Genomic DNA, 19,543 nt, shown 5'->3' with positions numbered 1-19,543 from the left:
TTCTCTATGTTTGTGCTTTCTCTACCTGTAGCAAATCCAGGAGACAGAAAGACTTCCATGGGAGATCTGGAACAGAGACCTGGAAAGTTTTGACTTTCAGGAAAGAACAGATGGTGCCCAAATCATGGCAAAAGAAGATGTACAAATGATTAAAGATGGGGCTCCTGAACCTGCCAGCCAGACTGAAGAAATGCCAAGCCAAAAGAGAGCTGTTCTTGAAGAGTCTCCCTCAGATTCCACAGATCACCTTGAGGAGAAAGAAATGGGCAGGACACAGGCCAAGGAAAAAGTGAACTCATGGCTTAACACAGCAGTGTCTGTGGGAGAGCTGTACAGTAAAGAGGAGAGAAAAAAGCTGATAGAGACAAAGATACTCACCAAGGTCCTCGTGGAGCCATCCCCAAAGCAGGATGTCAAGCCTCCCTCCCATAGCATCAACAACAGTCTAGGAAGATTTGCAAAGGACGCAACCTCCTCAGCTGAGTATCTTGGAGAAGTGACCCCTTTGTCATTGCAGGCAAGTGGCCCTAAAATAAAGCTTTGGGGGGTGCTGCAGGTGGGCTGGGGGCACAGTGCAGTGCCTGCATAACCCTAGTTTAGTGAGGAACTGGAGTCCCAGTTCTGACACTCCACAGGGCTGTGATACACAGGTACCAAAGGCTGTCCCAGAGCTGTCAGTGCAAGCCCAAACCATGGCAACAGCCACGGATCTGCAGCAAGGTCCATGAGCTGTTAGGGAAGCCAACCATAGCATCTGTCCCTAGGAAGGCAGGGAGTTTTTCAGGTCCCAGGCAGAATCGCATTAAAACAGGGAGCTTTCTGGCTTTTCAGTGGGGTGCTGGGGGGGAGGAGATGTTTAGGGTTGTTCCTGAAGTACTGAATCTCACCCACTGAAGGCAGGTGGGATGAGCAGCTCAGTGTTAACTGGAATGTGGCCCAGAGTCAGGGATGGTTGTCTTCAGCACTGAGTTACAGATCTGCCTGTATTGATTTTTAAGTTCATTAGAACTTAATCAGCACAGAACAGGTCCTGATCTTTCTATTCAAAGCCTTCCACAGGTCAGAGTACAGATGTTTCCCTTCCCCTTTCATGTATTCACAGAAATTAATTTTTTGATGTTAAAGCTGTTCAGTCCAGGCAAATCATGCAGCTGCTGGCCAGTGAGTTAAATTGTGCTGCATCATTGAAGGACATCTTTTTCAAGTGGGTCTGGATGTAATTCCCAGCTCACCTCACAGAATTCAGTCTCTGTTAATTCAGGAGGCACTACCTGTTTGATGTCAGTGACTTCAATGAGCTGAAGTCTGGTGCTTTGGGGTGAGTTCTGAGAGGCTCAGTGTGTTCTCACTTTCATTTGGAAGGGGATTGTTGCTCCCCAGCACAGCCAGGCACCTCAGTTTTTGTCAAGTTGCTAACCTAATATACAGTTTCTTCTTGATTCCTATCACTTCATTTGAAATGTTGTTTTTTTTTTTTTTTTTCCTGAAGTTCTTTTCTGTATTAGAAATGAAATTGTGCAAACCTTCACTTCATTTTCTTCTGAACCTTCTGGAACATCTATTCTGGAGAATAGATCTGATCAAGGTTCAGATATGTGTGAAGATTTATTGCTCAGGGAGGAGGGAGAACCTTCTCTTCAACAAGAGGGGCAGATGCTGGAGGTTTTACAAGGTGAAACTGCTGGGTTTGGAGGCTGCTGTTGTTTTTTTAAAGGCCATGAGTGGTTGTGTTAAATACATGTTTGTGGCAGTGGTGTCATTGTCACGACTCACAGCCCCCTTCCTTTCAATAAAACTCGTAAGCACTTCTAATTTCTGGTGATGGTATTTCACATGGGTGTGCATTCTTTTCATTAAAACTTCAATTTCAAATAATATTCAGAGGGGAAAGCAACGAGTGGTTTAAGTGCACGTGGACTTTGATGGCAGCCTCTTGCACCTGGGTCAGATGAGTGTGTCCTCAGTCAGGGATTCAGAGCAAGGAAATGGATGATCCTCTCTTCAGGGTGGGTGAGCAGCTGTGAGATATCATCTGATACTGACTGTACCCAGAGCAATGGGAATTTACCCTGCTCAGAAGTTGGAGGGGAAGGAAAGGACTAATCTCAAATAACTGGAGTGCCACAAGTCCTTCTCCTGTGGGTGGCAGTGAGAAGTTCTCACATTATTCAGGATCAGAATGCACATGCTTGGCCTTGTATCAGGCCACTTTTAAATCTGTTTCACTGTCTCCAGTGCTTTTTTGAAGTCTTATCAAAAGGGTTCATGATTCTCAGAGAAAGAGCCTCAGCAGAAGTAGCTGAAGCATCTGGAGTGATGCAGTGTTTGAGGGGATGTAATAAATGCATTCCTTTCCTTACAGCACTTCCTCTGGAACTGCTGAAAGCAAGCTGGCACTGAAATTAGGGGTGGTCTTTTGGGAGTCAACTTTCCATCACATTTCTCTTGTCTTCTTTCAGAATATTGAGAAATGGGATGTAGACAAGAATCTTGAGGAGCTGGAGCAGCAGGGAGATAAAACTCGTGCTTTCTTCCCAGCAGATTATGGTAATGTCACTAGTTGAAAGTGCACAAAAATAAATAAAACTCAGGTTCCTGTATTTAAGTTACTCCCTGCAGCATAATTTTGAATGCAGAAATCATAGTGGGCTTTTTAAATGCTTCTAAAACATGTTTAATTAGCTTCCCTCAAGATTTCATCTAGGTTTCTTAGCCTGAAGCCAGTGCTTCACAGCCTGCCATGGGCCAGACAAGCCAGTTACAATATTATCTTTATACTTCCCCTGCTGCCAGGCTGTAGGAACAGGAACAGTGTGAACATGGGGAATATATTGGGTGATTCCATGGCAGATTATCACAACTGATGATTATTTTGCTCTTCCACAGAGACCTTCAGGAGGAAGTATGAAGATGAGCTCATGGAAAAGCTGGGAGAGCTGTGTGCCAGGCAGTCCAGGGCAGTGTCCCCTCCCTGTGGGAGGCCATCAGCCAGGCTCTGCTCCTTCCAGGGACAGCAGGACAATAAGTGAGTCCTCTTCTGTCACATATCCCAGATAATCCTGGCTGCTAGAATGGATATTGGACAACCTCTGGTCTTCCATATGGGTTTTGCTCTGTAGCCTTGCAGAAAGCTGATATTAGAGTTGGAATACTCAGTGATTAATTTCCATTTGATAATAAATACCTTGGCATTCTCCATCAACCTTTGTCTAAACCTTACCAGGCACTTGGGATAAATGGGAAAGGCAGGAAAATGGGAATAGGCCAATTATCCTGCCCAGCCTTTTTTGACATCTAGGGTACCAATTTCTCTTACTGGTACCTCAATAGAGCAAAAATATACAGGATTATTTTCTGGGGGTATCAGTAGAGATGTCAGTGCTTCTTGGAGCTTTCTGTGTGAAGGAAGAGCATTTTCTGGCTGTTCAGAGGGAACAACATCAATGATGGCAGTAGAAGAAATAATGAGTGAAAGAGTGGAGGGGAAGGTGAAAAATACCCTCATTGCCAGAGCAGGGAGAGCCACTAGGATGATTTGCACTTTGTATGCCTGGGAAGATAAAATGGAATTGCCAGAAGAGGCAGAGAGGAAAGGGGAACTCGTTCTTACACTGAGATGTTAAAAGTTGTGATCTCTCTGGTTCCTGCCTTTGTTCTCCAGAACAATTTGGTGGTATCACAGTTTGAGACCCAAATATCCCTCTTCATTCTGCCTGTAATCTGTGTTCCTGGGGGAAGTTGAATCCTTGAATTGTGATAGCAGGCAGAAGCAGAGTTGGTAGCCAAGCACAAAGTTCCTTTCTCAGTGCAGTTTTGATCCTAAGCCACTCCCTGCAGGATTGCTTGGGTAGATAAGGCAGAGGAGATGCTGAAACGTCTTTTCTGTGTGTAGGGATGTTGCTTTGCTGTCATCCCCACCAAGTTCTCTGAGGATGGGCAGGATGAGTTTCCAGGGCCTGCCAAAACCTGCAACTGTTTACATAGATTTGAGAGATGCTGAGCCACAAAAGTCAGTGACAGTCCCTGAAGTGGAACAAAGGTAAATCCTAGTTTTATTGAGAGTCAGAAATAAGTAATAAAAAGTGAGAAACTTAAAACTTTCTGAATATCATGCTTGTGAAATGTAACTTTTAAAATGTTCTTCACACCTCTGTCATTAAGGAGAAACCTTGTAGTTAAAAAACAGCTACAAGGTAATAAACAGGTAAACTTTTTTGTTCTAATTGCTTGAATATTTGAATTTTTCTTTTTGCTAGAGTAATAATGTGAAGAACTCTCCCTAACACCTGGAGATCTTTCCTGGAAGTATCTCTTCCTTTTTTCCTCATTTTCTAAATTTGCATAGTAGAAATTGCTAAGAGCCAACATTCAGCTAACAGGGTTAATTAATATGGTCTGATTTTTTCACAGTGCAAGTGACAGCTCTTCCTCCTCTGAAGAAGAAACTGTGGCAATTAAGGATGAAGCAGAAAGGAGAATGTAAGATTCCTTACCAGGACTGAGTTCGAAGTGATAGGATGTTCATTTTTTCTGAAACTAAAACAATTGCCCTAACAATGATTAGAGTGAAAGTTTGTGTACTTGAATATGCCATTCCTGGTCTTCACAGCAAACAAAAATAAAAGCCCAGTAATGAAAGTGCTCCAGTGTGGCCCCAGGAGGTCACTCTTTTCCTGTTGCATGGTAAAGCTACCAAAGCTAGAGAGTCGTTGATCCTTGAGGCAATATTTGGACTTGTCCAGCTGCTTGGGACAGCTGAAAACAGAGCCAGAGATGCTCTGGGGGCTGGAAAATGTGAGGTTTTCTCCAGCCCTGTGTGAGTGACACCAGAACTGTGTTTGACAAGACTCAAAACCAAAATTTGGAAATGTTGTAGGGAGCTGACTCAGACAAACCTTTATTTTTAGAAATAATAAAATAGGCTAGAAGGGATTTAAAGAGAATATTGACTACATTGTATGGGCAGGGACCCTCCCAGTTCTCCTTAATTGGAGGGGAAAGGGGAAAAAGAATGATGAGTGGAATCCTAAAGTGTAAACTTCTCAACATGCACAGATGTCAGCCTTTCTTGCTAAACTCCTGGATTCATATCCATAGGTTATTAGACATTTGTTTAATGTGAAGCAGAGGTGTCAAATTTAACCATCCTCCTGCACTCAGGCTCTGGATTCCATTTGGAATTCTGCAGCCTGGAAGTTCAAAGCACAGCAGGGCAGGGGACAAGCAGAAATGTTTCTTCTTGTGCCAGCCACTTACACTTCTTTTAATGGTTTGGAAGGAGAGATGATTTGACAAGGAACCCAAACAATGAGCCCAACAATGAGCCAATCAAGAAGCCCAAACAATGTAATTTAGAGCATCTAACCCAAAACCAGTAAAAAGCAGGGACAAGGGGATGCTTGGGGAACTCTCTGTGCCACAGACATGAGTTCAGCAATTCCAGCAGTGTAAATCTGCAGTGATGGAGAGCAGAGCTTGGATTTTGATTCACCTTAATGTTGCTAAAGAGCATGCACAAATATAATGCCTGGCAAATGCTGCTCAGTTCTGGTTGTAAATAAGAAATCCTCTTGGTCTCATCAGGGCAGAATTCTGATCTCATTCACGAGGGGCCTGTCCAGTTTCATTTTTATTTGGAACAAATTATTAAACAGGAATTATTATTCTGTGCATGTAGATTATGTGATGACAGGACATTCCACTACCACAGTAATGTACTTGCTGACAGTTTAGCAGTTTCATTGAGGAAATTAAGCCAAACATTCAAAAATTGTAATAATTATTAGAAAAACTTTTCATCTGTGTGTATTTGAACCCCAACCCCTGTATCCAAAGGGGACAAACATCTATAGGCTCTGATTTACATGCCAACCATACATTTGTTCAGAGCTGTTCTGGTAGGTGTTTGTGTTGTGCCTGAATGCAGAAGAGGCCAATAAATTGTCAGGAAGATAGATTTTGTGTTCTGGCTCTTCCTGTGTCACCTCAACGCTGGTACTGCTGTCACCCACAGTTATTGTTCCTGTAGATACCCAGTCCTTGTTTTGAGCTCTCATCATATGAGAAGTTTCTCAGAGATTGAGTTTATTCCTATAATGCTTTATCTTGATGAAATCAGGTTTTTATTTCCTTTGCAGGAGGAATTGCTCAGGGAAGAGCCTGTTACTGCAACAACTCCGAGCAGCCCGTAAGGAGGCCTTGGAGCTTCTTCATAAAACGTCTGTTCCAGCTGAGAAACTGTGCCCAGAAAGGCTGGAAGACAGAGATTCCTCTAATAAAAGTCAAAACCAATCTTGTAAAGTGAGGCAAGAGACAAATGAGGTGGTTCCCAGGAAACTGATGAGATTGGAACCAGGCAAGGAAAGCCCCCCCTTTTCAAGCTGTGGGGGCAATGGAGCTGACACAGAGAAAGAGAACAAAATGGAAGCTGAGGAAATTCAAAATGCAGGAAATGCTCCAGAGTGTCCTCTAATTACAGCAGAACTGCCAAGGTATCCCACAGGAAAAGTAATCAGAGGGTTTGGATGTGGCTTCTCTGATTGTCCAGGATTAAAGACAATTGCTTACCTGGGCTGTGAGTTGGAGCAAGAGGGTGTCTGGATTTGTTACCTGGAAAGAACAACAGTCCTGGCAGCTACTGCTGGAAGATTTAGAGCAGCCTCAGTGGGTCTTGGCATTAGATGAGCTATGGCACTTCTGACATTGGAAATGGAGCCTTTTTCTTTAGCTTTTATTCTACAGAAGAGGAGGATAACACAGTATTGATCTCCTTTAGGAACAACAGCACTGAGATTTCCTAAGCACAGCTTCCTAGAAAATAGGTCTGGAAGGGTCAGTCTCCCTGTGCCAATAAAGAGTGAGGTAAAATCTAATATTTCCTGGCAGATCTTTATAGAACTTGGTCTTGAAATCCTCAATGGTGAGGAGCCCTTGACTCCCAGGTAGTACATGTTGCTGTTTAATTATCCTTAGAGTTGTTAAGCTTTTCATTAAGTCTAATTTAAATTATTCCCTCTCCAATTTAAGCTTATTTTTGTTGTGTTCCCAGCAGGAATGGAAAATGGTTAATTCTGTGTCTCAGTTTAAACACCCTTTACAAACTGGAAGATATATCAGTCTCCCCTTGTAGTTTTTTTTCTTCCAAACAAGGGAATTCTGACTCTGCCAGCAAGAAAAGTGCAAGTACACCCATGAGGAATGCCACAGGAACATCTTGGAAAGCTTTAAAAAAATAGAAATAAGAGTGATATCAATTGAGGAAATTGCAGAGTTATTTGGGCCTCTGCCTCCCTGGGCTTAGTTAAATGTAGTGTATTCTGCAGAAGGTCTAATTTCAAAGTGAAATCAGGTGGTTGCCTTGTGCACCTGCCCAACTGTTTGGGAGAGCTCCATTATGCTGCACTTTCAAAGGTTATATCCTGCTATTTTCAGAGTGAAATTTAACATTCTGACTTTGACATATGAGCCCTGGAAAGAATCAAGATCTGCCTGCTCTGGAGACTATTACTGTGTCAGTTAAACACTTGCTGCCCTGCCACTTAGACACCTCAGCTCCTGTGTACCTGATTTAAATGGCAGGTGGTTGGTTGCAGGGCTTTTTTCCTGCTGGAATTCCTGACATTAAACTCATTGCTTCCATCAGGAATATTAAACTCCATTTTGATTTACCTGTTAGCCTGAAATGGCAGCCCATGGTCAGGCAAGAATGTGGGTTATTTACTGTCTCTGAGTGATAATTCAGTGATTTTAACTGATTTTAGCTTTCTCTCTTGCTATTCTAATTATTGCTGGGGCACCTGTGGCTGGAAGAAATTAAGAAGAATTTGAACTTTGCCACAGAAATGGCAAATCAAATCTTTCTGTGGGCATCCAGGTGTAGAAAGATGGGAGGTCTTGGGATCAGGGGAACTTTTATCTCTGTTGTATCCTATAGCAGATAAGAAAGGAAATGGGTGTAGACTGGGAATCTTGGTGTGGAGATGGGGAGTGACACATCACAAACACATCTCTGCTCAAAAGGAGTTTGCATCTCCAGATAGATCATCACCACTTATCAGAAGTTTGATCTCTGCTCCTTTTCTTTGAGGTGTTTTTGTTCTTAGAGAGATGATGACAAGTTCTTGCGTCTCTCCACAAACACCAGAATTGCTTTCTAAACCTATTTTAGCCTTTCATGTCATGATTCCCCCTCAAGTGTGTGGCGTAAATACGGAGAAAAAAAAGAAGTGCAACCAGATGAACAAGTGGCTTTTTCCCCCAAGTGAAAAGCTTAATCTGTGTATTTTCCAGGAGAGAAGGACGTGAAAGAGAGTTATCCCAAAAGGAAGAGGAGATGAAGGAGAGGCAGAGGAGATGCAGATTGCAGGAGCAGCTGAAGCAGTGGCAGCCTCAGCGCTCGGTGTGTGGGAAGCAGCCCATGGCAGAGAACACCCCGCTCCTGTTCCACAGGGTCAGTGCTCAGGGTGGGCTGGGTGTCCTGCTTTGAACAGGCAGGTGTCTGCTGAGGAAGGCAGGAGCCTCCCCTGAAATGGAAAATGTAAAGCCCTTCCCTCTGAATTGTTATAATTTTGGAATTAAGGGGCTCTCAGGCAAAGATATGGGAGCAGGAATAACAGTGCTTTATTAGGAAAACTAAAAATACAAATGCAATTGTACAAACACAAAAAAAAACCCAAAACAACACTGCCAGAATCAGAACAAGCCCTGTCCCCTTTGGGTCAGGGAGGTGGCAGCAGTCCCATCCCAGGGTGGCTCAGCCCTCCTGCAGTGCCAGCTGTGCTTCTGCTGGAGCAGGATCCTGCACAAGGGGGGAGTTTTCCTCTGGAGCTCCAGGGCTGGGGGAGATGGGCCTGGGCTCCTCTGGGAATGCAGTGGGAAGAAAGCTGCTCCTCTGGGAATGCAGTGGGCAAAGGCTGCTGTGGTGTCCCAAAATCTCAGATTGGATCCAGGTAGGAATGCTTGGCTCCTGGGCAGAGCATCTCCCCATGGATGATGGAATTTTCTCAGCCATGCAGGGACACTCACTGGCCATGGACAGCAGAGATGTCCTGCAGGGAGGATGGGTTGTGGAAGAGATAAAGAAAAACTGCCCAATGAAGAGAACTGCCCCACCTCTGACAGATGTGAACAGAATACACACCCCCAGCCTAAGATACAGGTGCTCCCTGCCAAGCTGGGAGCAAAATGTCATTTTTATTGCATTGCTTCAAATCTGTTTGTTATGGAGCACCATTAGATGAGGAGAGGAGCAGCCCTACAGCTCTTCTCTCACACTAAGGAAGAAGAATTCCCCACTTTCCTGTGCAGGGAGAGCTCCCCAAACAGCTGCCCTCCATTTCTGACCTGTCAGGGCTGTCACCTACTTCACAGCAGCCAGAGTCTCCCACATGATCTTTCATAACTTTCCTAAAAAAGTGAAATATTTTTACTGTCTCTGCTGAGTCCTGTTGTCTGCCCCAGCAGCTTTATGGTTCACTTTTGTGGATTGGTTTTGAGGATTGTGGGCTTAATTATAGGTTTTACTTCTGATTAAGGGGTATGAAATGATCCTGATTTCAACCAAAGCCTAACTATGGCTTGGAGGACAGGGCTGTTGTTACTCCTCAATAGATTTATCTCTGTCCCTGCCCTCAGCAGAGGGGTTGGAATGAGATGAGCTTTAGGATCACTCCCAGCCCGTTCCATGATTCTATGACAAGCAGTCCTGCTTCATCCATGCACTGATTCTGCTGAGCACAAGACCAGATGAGAGGAGGTGAGAAACTGCAGAACCACCATGAATCCACCATAATGACTTCTCTGGGCTAATGCCAATAACAATTCTGTTTTGCCAGTACAAAAGTTGAAAGACTTCACAGACCTAGATTTGGGGCTGGACCATTCAAGTTTGTTTTGTAAATTGATTGCTGTGGTTGTGGAGATTTGAAAGCTCATTTTATTTAGCACTGGATTAGTAAGTGAGGAGGAGTAAAGGACTAAAAACTCCCAGCTGAGTTTCCCTCTGCCAGCCTGCTTTGACAAGGACAGCAGAGCACTCAGAGCTCTGCTTTGGAGTGTGAAGGTTGTGGATCCTTTGGATTTGCTCCTCTCTGGCTGTTGGCAGGTCCCACCCACTTCCAGTTAGCCCTTATTAAGATGCAGAGACTGACTTGCTCCTCAGAAATCCACGTGGGCCTTGCTCTCTCCTTCCTGACAATGCACCAGGCAATGCAGAATTACTGTGTTTGGTCATTTCCCATATGTGCTGTGCTGATGCCAATAACATGAGGATGGGCTTGGTGATGTGCTTTGTCTGGAGCAGAGCTTGGGGTGGATCTGTGCTGGAACTGGAGCTGTAAATATTCCCCTAAGGGATGGGATGATGTTCCAGTTGTGGCAGCAGGGACAGGAGCATTTGTCACCAGCCCAGGCTCCTGCTGCCTGTGCAAACTGCTCCAGTGCCCAAAAAGAGGGAGAGGGACTTGTTACAGACAAGAGAGGACAGAGGACAGGGTTAAGGTGGGATTTTGGGGAGAAATCCTTCCCTCTGAGGGTGGAGAAGCCCTGGCAGAGGGTGCCCAGAGCAGCTGTGGCTGCCCCTGGATCCCTGGCAGTGTCCAAGGCCAGGTTGGAGCAGCCTGGGAGAGTGGAAGGTGTCCCTGCCCATGGCAGGGGGTGGGATGAGATGATCTTTATGCTTCTTCCCACCCAACCCATTCCATGATCCCAAACTAAGTGCCAGCCTGCTCCAGGGGACCTGCCTGACCTCCCAAGGCACCAATGGTAAAAGCAAATCAGCACAACCCATAATAACCATGTTGTCTGGGCAACTCTGCTCTTATTTCTTATTCAGAAATATTAATTATTAAAACTAAGACTAAAAAATATATCAACATCATCTATCAAATACAACAGTCCTTTATAAGATTACTTGAAATCTGCTTTGATAGCAGCACTTTCCCCCTTTGAATTTGAACAGGGTTTTATTTTCTTTCTTTTTTTTATGAACACAGACAGAAAATTTTGACTGTTTTGACATTTAAAACTAAAAGCCCCTGTAATTTGGCAGCTATGTCTCAGTGAAAATATCTAATATCTATATATAAACACATATATTCAAAGAACAAGCCCCAGTGTTTGACAGAGTAGCACGCTTGCAAATTTGTTTTGTAAGTCCTTTGTTTTGGCAGTGATAGATGTTCAGATCTGGAACACTTGTCACAGTTTCCAGAATTCTTCTGACCATTTATAATGTACATAAATAATTGAATTGAATAATAATCAGAGGGAAAGTTTAGAAACTCTGCAATTACTGTAGCTGAGGTGCTGGGAAAGACTGGCAAAGGAAATTTAAAAAGCTGCATTAGGGTTACATTAGAGTTCTTGTCTAAAATGTAAAAGCAGACTTAATGTGCTGTCTCCTTTTTCTTAACCCAGTTCAGTCAAACTCTGTCCTCAGCTTCACTCTGAGAGTCAGGGTTGGGGAGAGGTAACTTGAGAGACTTAGAATTCACTTCCAGGGGTACTTCAGCTGAAAAAAGGACTGAGATCCAGTGGATTTTCAAGACATGCAGGTGCCAATTCCCTGGGAAATGAGTGGGTTCTTCCTAAGAATTCTGCCTGTCAGGTCCATATCAGGAGGTGTCTGAATACTTGGGCAATCTGGCTCACCTCTTGGTTTTAAAAATAATGCAGGGAAGAACCTGTTTTCTTTTTTAATGTTATGTTTTGGTTTTGTTTGTTTGTTTTTTTTTTTTTCCTTCTCTGCACCACCCAAACTTTTGGTGAAATTTAAGACTGCCATGAGTTGATCTCTTCTGAAATTGGGCCCCTTAACCACATGTTAACCTTTGAATCTGGTTCAGAACTGATGGAAGCACCTGGAGTTCTGTGAAAGCCAGCAGAGTGGTGGTGAGATCCTTGCTGCAGGGTCAGGATGAATTAGTAGTTTAGAGGAACAGCACAGGATTTGTTTCATTATTTGTGCAGTGTTATTGATGAGGGAGACAGAAGGAATGCTCACAGGATGTAAAGCAGTTAAATGGAGGATGTAAAATGAAATAGGTTTGATCTATCACTTCATTCATCTTGCTTATTGTGATAAGTAACTTGGTGCTGGTGCTGTTTTCTGTCACATTCCCATTAGGTGAGATCCAGATAGTGGTGGTGACTTTTGCCAGACTCAGAGCTGAGTTTTATGTCAGGAGCAGCACAAGCAGATTAGTCTAAGGATATCACAGGATCCCAGACTGGTCTGGGTGGGAAAGGACCTTAAATCCCATCCTGTCCCACCCCATGCCATGGCCAGGGACACCTTCCACTATCCCAGCCTGGCCTTGGACTCTTCCAGGGACCCAGGGGCATCCTGTGCCAGGTCAGGGCCTCCCCACCCTCTGAGGGAACAATTTCTCCCAGTATCCCATCTAACCCTGCCTTCCCTCTGGCAGTGGGAAGCCTTTGGGGAAGACCACGCAGGATCTGCAGCTGAGAGCAAGGCAGGCAGGGCAGTCCTTGCCAGCAGGGAGGGCAGTGCCACAGTCCCAAAGGAGCAGCAGAGCAGCTCCAGTGAGGGTGGCCAGTTGGCAAATGTGTGGGAATGAGGAAGGTCCAAGATGAAGGGCAGAAAGCCAAGGCAGGGGCAGCCCAGTGATCACCCCGGGGTCTGGAGTGATGGAACAGGGCTGAGCTGGAGCCACAAACCCAAAGCAGGGGCAGTGCAGGTGAGGGGGGTGAGGCCAGGTAGAGGTAGAGCTGCTCTGCAGCTTGTCCAGGACCAAGGGAAATGTCTCTGCTGAAAAGCAGCTTCACAGAGCTCCTTTTCCAGCAGCCCCATGTGAAGTGAAACACCTGAGCTTGTGTCAGACCTGGCCTTGAACACTGCAGCCAAACCCTGCATGGCCCATCCAGCCCTGGAATTCATTTAACACAGAACATCTAGAATTTAGCTTGTACTCCTCTCTTTCATTATTGGGACAAAGTAGGTGTTTTCAGCAGGGCTTCAGCTTGATTCTGCATTTATTGCTTTATCATGATATGGCAGAACAGGATAATGTTGTTGGAAAGCTATTAGGAGCCAACTTGTAACCAGCCCTTATAAACACAGTTTTATCTCCCTTACACAGCCAGAGTGGTTGGGAAATGAATGTGTTGACTCATACTGAGGCATCTCATTTTTCTTGGCATTCACAATCACTTGGACTAACCTTGTATTAGTAATTATATTACCATGATCCTCATCTTATTTCAGCTTAGCCTTACAGCTGCCTTACAAAACAAAAACATCCAGGCACAACAGAGTCATTCTACCTTAACAAATAGATGATGTGGGTACTTTCCATCTTGTAAACACAGGCTCATTCACCTTTTTGTCAAAATCAGCAGGTTCTTTATGTTAACACACCATTGACTCAGCTCACTGGTGTCAGGGAGAATTCTCAACCACAAGATGTTCTACCTGCATTGCCACAAAATTACTTCTTTAGAGAACTTGGTCTTGAAATCCTCAATGGTGAGGAGTCCTTGACTCCCAGGTAGTACATGTTGCTGTTTAATTATCCTTAGAGTTGTAAAGCTTTTCATTAAGTCTAATTTAAATTATTCCCTCTCCAATTTAAGCTTATTTTTGTTGTGTTCCCAGAAGGAATGGAAAATGGTTTATTCTGTATCTCAGTTTAAACATCTTTTACAAACTAGAAGATAAAATTACCAATACATTATGGTCAAATCCTTCCTCACCCTTTGATGGCCTCGTTCTCTCTTTGATCCTGTATTTCTTCAGGGGAAAATCCCTGACAAAACCCATATTTACCATCCAGAGTGGTGCTGAAGTGCTGTACATTCTGCTACTGGGACAGTTATCCTGCATCAGCCAGAAAGTCAGGATTGATTTCCAAAACTTGTACAAGTATTTTTAGTTCAGTTACTGGCCTCAGAAGTTATTTTTAAGTAGGAGGTGCCTTGATCTGGAAATTGTCAGTAAAATGCTTTTGATTCTTTACCTGTCTTCCTTAAATAGGTGCCTGTGATTGCCATTGCGGTTCCATGGGTGTTTTGATCTTTTTGAGGCAATGGTGACATCAGCATTGGAAATTGCCCTTTTCTTCCATCTCTGGGTTGTTCAAGGACTTTGTGGATCCTGGGATCCCAACCCAGCCTTTCACCTGCTGGGCCAGGGCACTTGGGCACCTCCCCAGCTCCACTGGAGCTGCTCACATGACTGCACTGAGATGATGGCCACAGCACTATTTAAAAATACACCACTTTTATTGCTGGGTGGAAAATGGATAAAGGAAAAGGACTGTAAGAAAGTCAAATTAATGTCTCCACTTAAAGAATGGACAAAGGCCCGATCAACCACTCATGAAGGAATAGGTTTTGTGCCACTTCCTTATAGAAATGCCAATTTATCCCCCAAAATGTGGTGCAGTACGTATATTTGGAGAAGGTGAGGAAACCTATAAAATCTTTTTATGATTATAACAATTTTGTTACACAGTAGTTGAATTTTTCTATATCTGTATTACTCCAAAGGTGATCCTGGTAATACAAATCACCTGTGATCAAATGCTTTCATTGATACTAGGCCAAAGCAACTTCATCTGTGTGAATGTGATTACAACAGGATTTAGCCCGCACTATTATTTTAATATTGCTTTTAAAATCCCCATTAATTGTAAAAATCACCAAATATTTCCTACAGTAATGTTTTTTAGACACCAGAGCTGAGTTAGGGTTTTGCCTGGCTCCAGGTGCTCTCCGTGTTGAGCTGATGCCAAGGTTGTGGCAAGCAGTGCCCAACAGCCACCAGATGGCCCCTGAATTCCTCCTTTTTTTTTTCCTGCCAGGCATTTAATGAGTTCCTGAAACGAGATTAAAATCTCTTGTGCTTAATGAATCCGCTGCCTCACTCAAGAAAGGCTTAAAAATAAACTAAGGCAATTAGAGATGGAGATAAACTTAGCACACAGAGACAGGAGGCCAAGATTCCTGTTTGTGCCACCAGCTCAGCACACAGCGTTTGGAATAGATGGAAGATCCCAAGGAAATGTTTTTCTAGCATGGGTGGCTGGCAGCTGGCACAGAGCCTGTGTTTCTGGCCTCCTCTTCATCTTCCCACATGGTACCAGGGAAAGCAAATGGGGGGATTTGCTGGCACAGCACTTTGGTGGAGTAGCTGCTTCCTGCTGTCCTTGGCTGTGGGCACAAATCCCAGGATGGCACGATCTGACCTGAGGATTTGCCTTAATAGGCAAGCAGAGAGTACAGGCCTTACCTGTCCGTGTTACAAACACTTCCCTCCACACAGGAGGAGTTTGCTCTCTGTGGATGTGTTTAAAAAAAGACTGGATGTGTTTTGATGGTTTAATTGATGTTTTGATGGTTTAATTGAGGTGTTAGGGCATGGGTTGGGCTCAATGATCTTTAAGGGCTCTTCCAACCTGGTCATTATGTGAATTCATTCTGTGAATTCTGTGTTCCCAGAGTCAGGAATGTTATGGAAGTGCCCAGGCACTCTTAGGGCAGGTTGTACTTCCCATCCTCATGGCTCCTCTCCCCAGTTCTGCTCACACCACCAGAGCAGGTCCAAGAGCCACACAGTAAAGCTGCTTTCATAACCTTTGGCTGCTTTAAGAGGTTTTCCAGCCAAATTGCTGTAGAAATGCTCAGAACTAGGAAATTCACCTGTACTGAATGCAACAGGGTCACCAAAAAGCCATGGAGAACCTTCCATGTAAACCTGGAGAGCCACTCTGATGGTTCCCATGGGCTCTCACATTTGTGCTTTTTCCAGCTGTGGAAGGAACTGAAGAACCAGGGCTTCATAAAACAATGAGGTCTTGCAGTGCTGTTTCTCTGACTGCAGTTTGGAAAGGCCCCAGGATAATGTGAGATATTTAATCCTTTATAGTCCTCGGCATATCTTGGAAGTGATTAAAATGAGTTTAGGCTTATTCCTCAATACACTCCTGCCTGAGTCTGACAGATGGGAACATTGGTTGCTGTTACTTAAGGGGAAGGTTAATACCAGGAAAAGGAGCAGAGTTTCCAGGATTCCATGCATGAGCTTGCTGCCAGTAGAGGTCCTGAATACTCCTCCATTCACATTAGCAGGATGTTCACATTAAACTTGAAGACAATAATGTGAAATGCCCATGAGCCAAATTCTATTTCTTAACCCAGAGAGGGCAGGAGGACACAAACCCATATCTGTACTTTTTGTTTCCTCAGGTCCTGCAGTGTGCCAGGCTCTGTGCTGGCAGCAGGAAGAGCTGCCCTGGGTTTGCAGTGGCTCTGAACAAGTGCCAGTCACGTTTAATTACACACAGAAACAAACCCTTGCTGCTGTGATTCTCTCTCTTGGAATCAAAATAGAATTCCCAACTCCTGGCCTTACCTCAGGGCTGTGATCACCGATGCTATTTGTAGATTAAAGGAGACTGAACCTGCCCCTCTGTTCTTCCAAGGGGATGTACAGGCTTGTCTGTTAAAGGAACTGCATGATTTAACCTGGTTTTCCTTATGCCTTCTTGTTCAGCACTGACTTAGGCTGGGCTTGTGTTCCAAATCTCAGCACACAGGGGGATAATCTTGGTCACAACTTGTAAACACATTATTCCACAAATACTCATTATGGGGCATTATTCTCAGTGGCAGGGAATGGAATTCAGGGCTTTATCTGAGATTATGGAGTGGAAGAATCATGCAGTTATTTTTATTTTGCAAACACAGAGCTCTACCCAGCTCTGTGCCAAGCACCTGGAGTTCCCACGAACTTCAGGAAGCACTGTAAGCACTTACAAGTTCTCAGGATCACAAAGCCCCAAATTCACAGGTCTGAAGGGTTGTCTGGAGGGTGTTTTATAGCTGGAGGGAAGAGCACAGAGCCCATGATAAACTGGATACAATCCATTTTAATTGGAAGCTGACAGTCTGTAGAGCAAGCCACTTTAGCTCTGCTAAAACTTCCTGATAAAGCAACTGAGCAGTTCCCTCCTCCAGACCCTTTATTATCCTTTATTTCTTTGGGGATTTCCATAGAGTATCAGGGGAAATGATAAATAAAAAAGATGAAGATAAATAGATTGGAAGAAAAAAAACAAGGCTTTCCCCAAGTTGATAAATACGTGGTGAATCATAGAACCAATCCCAAATGGTTTGGGCTGGAAGGGACCTTCAGAATTCTCTTGTTCCAACCCCTGGGAGTCTCCTGGAGTATCCAAGCAGAGCCATTTCCATAGGATTTAAACCCAGCTTGGAGCATGTGCCAAAGTCCAGCCTAGATTTCAGATGGCTGAGGACCAATTCCATGCTCTGTCCCAGCATTTCCAAATGAGCACGGGCAATTCCCTTCCCTTGGAGGGCCTGGAAGTGCTGACACATTTCATGTGTGAGGCAGGTTGGAATCCTTTGAAGAACAAGTGGAAGATGCAGATAAGATCACTCTGATGGGGCTGAGAGGCCACAGTCCTTTGAGGAGCAGGAAAGGGAACAGAGGTTAATTTTGAAAGTTTACTGATAATCTTACACTCTTCCTCTTCAGAGCACTTTACAGAGTCCTGATAATTAATCCAGCTAGACAGGGACTAGGATAAGGAAATATTATCCTCACTTTACAGTTCCACAGAGAAATACTTCATTCCAGAGCCAGGACTGAGGCAGAAGTTCCCCATTCCCAGTCTTGTGCTCACATGAAATGTGTAAGTAATTAAACTTCCTTTACTCATTTCAGCTGCTTCTCATTAACCAGGAGTATAAACTCATTAGAGGAGGAACTTTTTGTTACATGTGCTCAAAACACCAGCACAATGAGGCTGGGAATCCTTCTGAGCCTCTCCAAGTGTTACTGGAGTGTAAACACCAATCATTGAAAAGGCACTTCTCATTTTTAATGATTATGGCTTGGAAAGCAAACAAACTCAAATAAGACTCAGTGTTACTTTGGTTTCAATTTTAATGCACTTCTCAGGTCAGTGTTTACCTGAGCTGAGCCTTTGTCAGAAAATTTTCCCACTTCTCAAAAATAAATAAGAAATTATATGTAAAAAAAAAAAACCCAAACAAACCCTGTTTGTTATTGGAATGGTATTTTTTTTAACTTATTGAATTTGGACCAAAAATATTTTGATCCTGTGTGATCCACAGCATCTCTGTGCTAACACGTCCTAAAGATCAGATCCTTGCCCCTCATGGAAGAGGGTTTATCCATGTCTTTGATAGATGAGCCATTAACTCCAGTGAAGCCTCTGAGAATTCCCTTAGTGCAGTTATGAAATTTTATTCTTCATACCCAAGACTAAGAATAATTGTCCGGAGACAGAGCAAGAAAACTGTCAGCAAAGACATTTCGTTTATTATTATATTTTTAACTTAGATGCTCAAGATCTGGAGTGTTCTAAGTGAATTGAAAACTATGGAGATCAGAGCAAATAATGCTCCATTACACAGCTCCCTGAATCCCTGCAACCTCCCTTGGCAGAGTTATCTGCTTTGGAGTACCATAATTCCTCCATTTGAGCAATCTGAGCCTCATCCACATCAGAAATTTCAATGCCATCTTGCCCCCATCGTGTTTTTCAGATCCATAACCTCAGCATGATGCTCAGAAAGGCAGTGGTGCCACAGAGTGACTCTGGTACAGAAATGCACTTACAGAAAGACCATTCAGACCATTAGACATCACTTGTACTCTCCTTTTTGTCAGGAAAAGTCAACTTCCTAATTCCAGAGTGTTCTGCCAGTTGCATGCAGGAACTGCAGATCCTCTCCTCATTCTCACCCCTTGCTCCCACTTTGCAGTGATAATGCAGTTTTTTGAATGGTTTCAGGGTTTATTCCATGCTTTAATGTGGCGTTTCAAATCATCTAACAGATGGCATTGTCATCATTTTTCCTTCCCCACAGAATGAAAATGAACAAACACTTGACATTTCCAATATGTCTTCATCTAATGCAAGAATTTTTAGAAGCTGTGGAATAGTGATAATCTGCTTTGCCTTAGATGGCCAGAATTGTTAAATGTGTCCTAAAATTCCTACATTTCCCATGTGAGTGTGTGGAAAATGGGGATATAACCACACAATCATCATGGTTATGTCCTGTACCACGAGCTCTGTCCAGGGCAGAGCAGGAACATGGAGCAGCTGTGCAATGAGGGGGGAAGGTTCATTAGGGAGATGAGCTCGAGCTGCTCCAGCACTTAGAAATCAGCTCACATTTACAAACCCACAGCAGATGCATCGTTTGGCAAAAGAGTTCTGCAGTCAGTAATTTGCCATTCATCAGGGATTGCCTCTTAAATCTGGGATCCAAGCTAGGGTGCAGATGACATAGGAGGATAAATTTAGACAGGGCTGAAAACAATTATTTTGATTAAACCTCCAGCCAATGAGAGTGACAGTCTTCCTATTCCTCCCCTTCTCCCTCACTCACCCCTCTGTGGTGAAGGAGGAGATTGGGTGAGTTTAACCTCACTTCCTTTTCCAAGCAGGGGATGTTTGGATGGAGCTTTTGCTGCTGCAGACTCTCCAGTGGAGTAGGGAGGGTGTTTGGATGGAACATGCTGCCT

The 19,543-nt window shown here is 43.9% G+C and overlaps 1 protein-coding gene across 1 annotated transcript in view; it reads left to right on the top strand.

The window, feature by feature from the left end:
* Window positions 1-19,543, top strand: part of DNAAF8 (dynein axonemal assembly factor 8) — a 90,818-nt gene that overhangs the window by 5,723 nt on the left and 65,552 nt on the right. The window contains exons 4-10 of the mRNA XM_077786797.1: window positions 41-517; window positions 2,460-2,547; window positions 2,887-3,025; window positions 3,893-4,039; window positions 4,411-4,479; window positions 6,138-6,491; window positions 8,290-8,449. Coding sequence (XP_077642923.1) covers window positions 41-517; window positions 2,460-2,547; window positions 2,887-3,025; window positions 3,893-4,039; window positions 4,411-4,479; window positions 6,138-6,491; window positions 8,290-8,449 — 1,434 coding nt within the window. The remainder of the gene's footprint in view (window positions 1-40; window positions 518-2,459; window positions 2,548-2,886; window positions 3,026-3,892; window positions 4,040-4,410; window positions 4,480-6,137; window positions 6,492-8,289; window positions 8,450-19,543) is intronic.

The sequence above is a fragment of the Lonchura striata genome, chromosome 16 (genome assembly GCF_046129695.1).
Source record: "Lonchura striata isolate bLonStr1 chromosome 16, bLonStr1.mat, whole genome shotgun sequence".
NCBI classification, from domain to species: Eukaryota; Metazoa; Chordata; class Aves; order Passeriformes; family Estrildidae; genus Lonchura; species Lonchura striata.
Note: the sequence above shows the minus strand (reverse complement) of the source record. Positions and strands in the feature narration are given on the sequence as shown.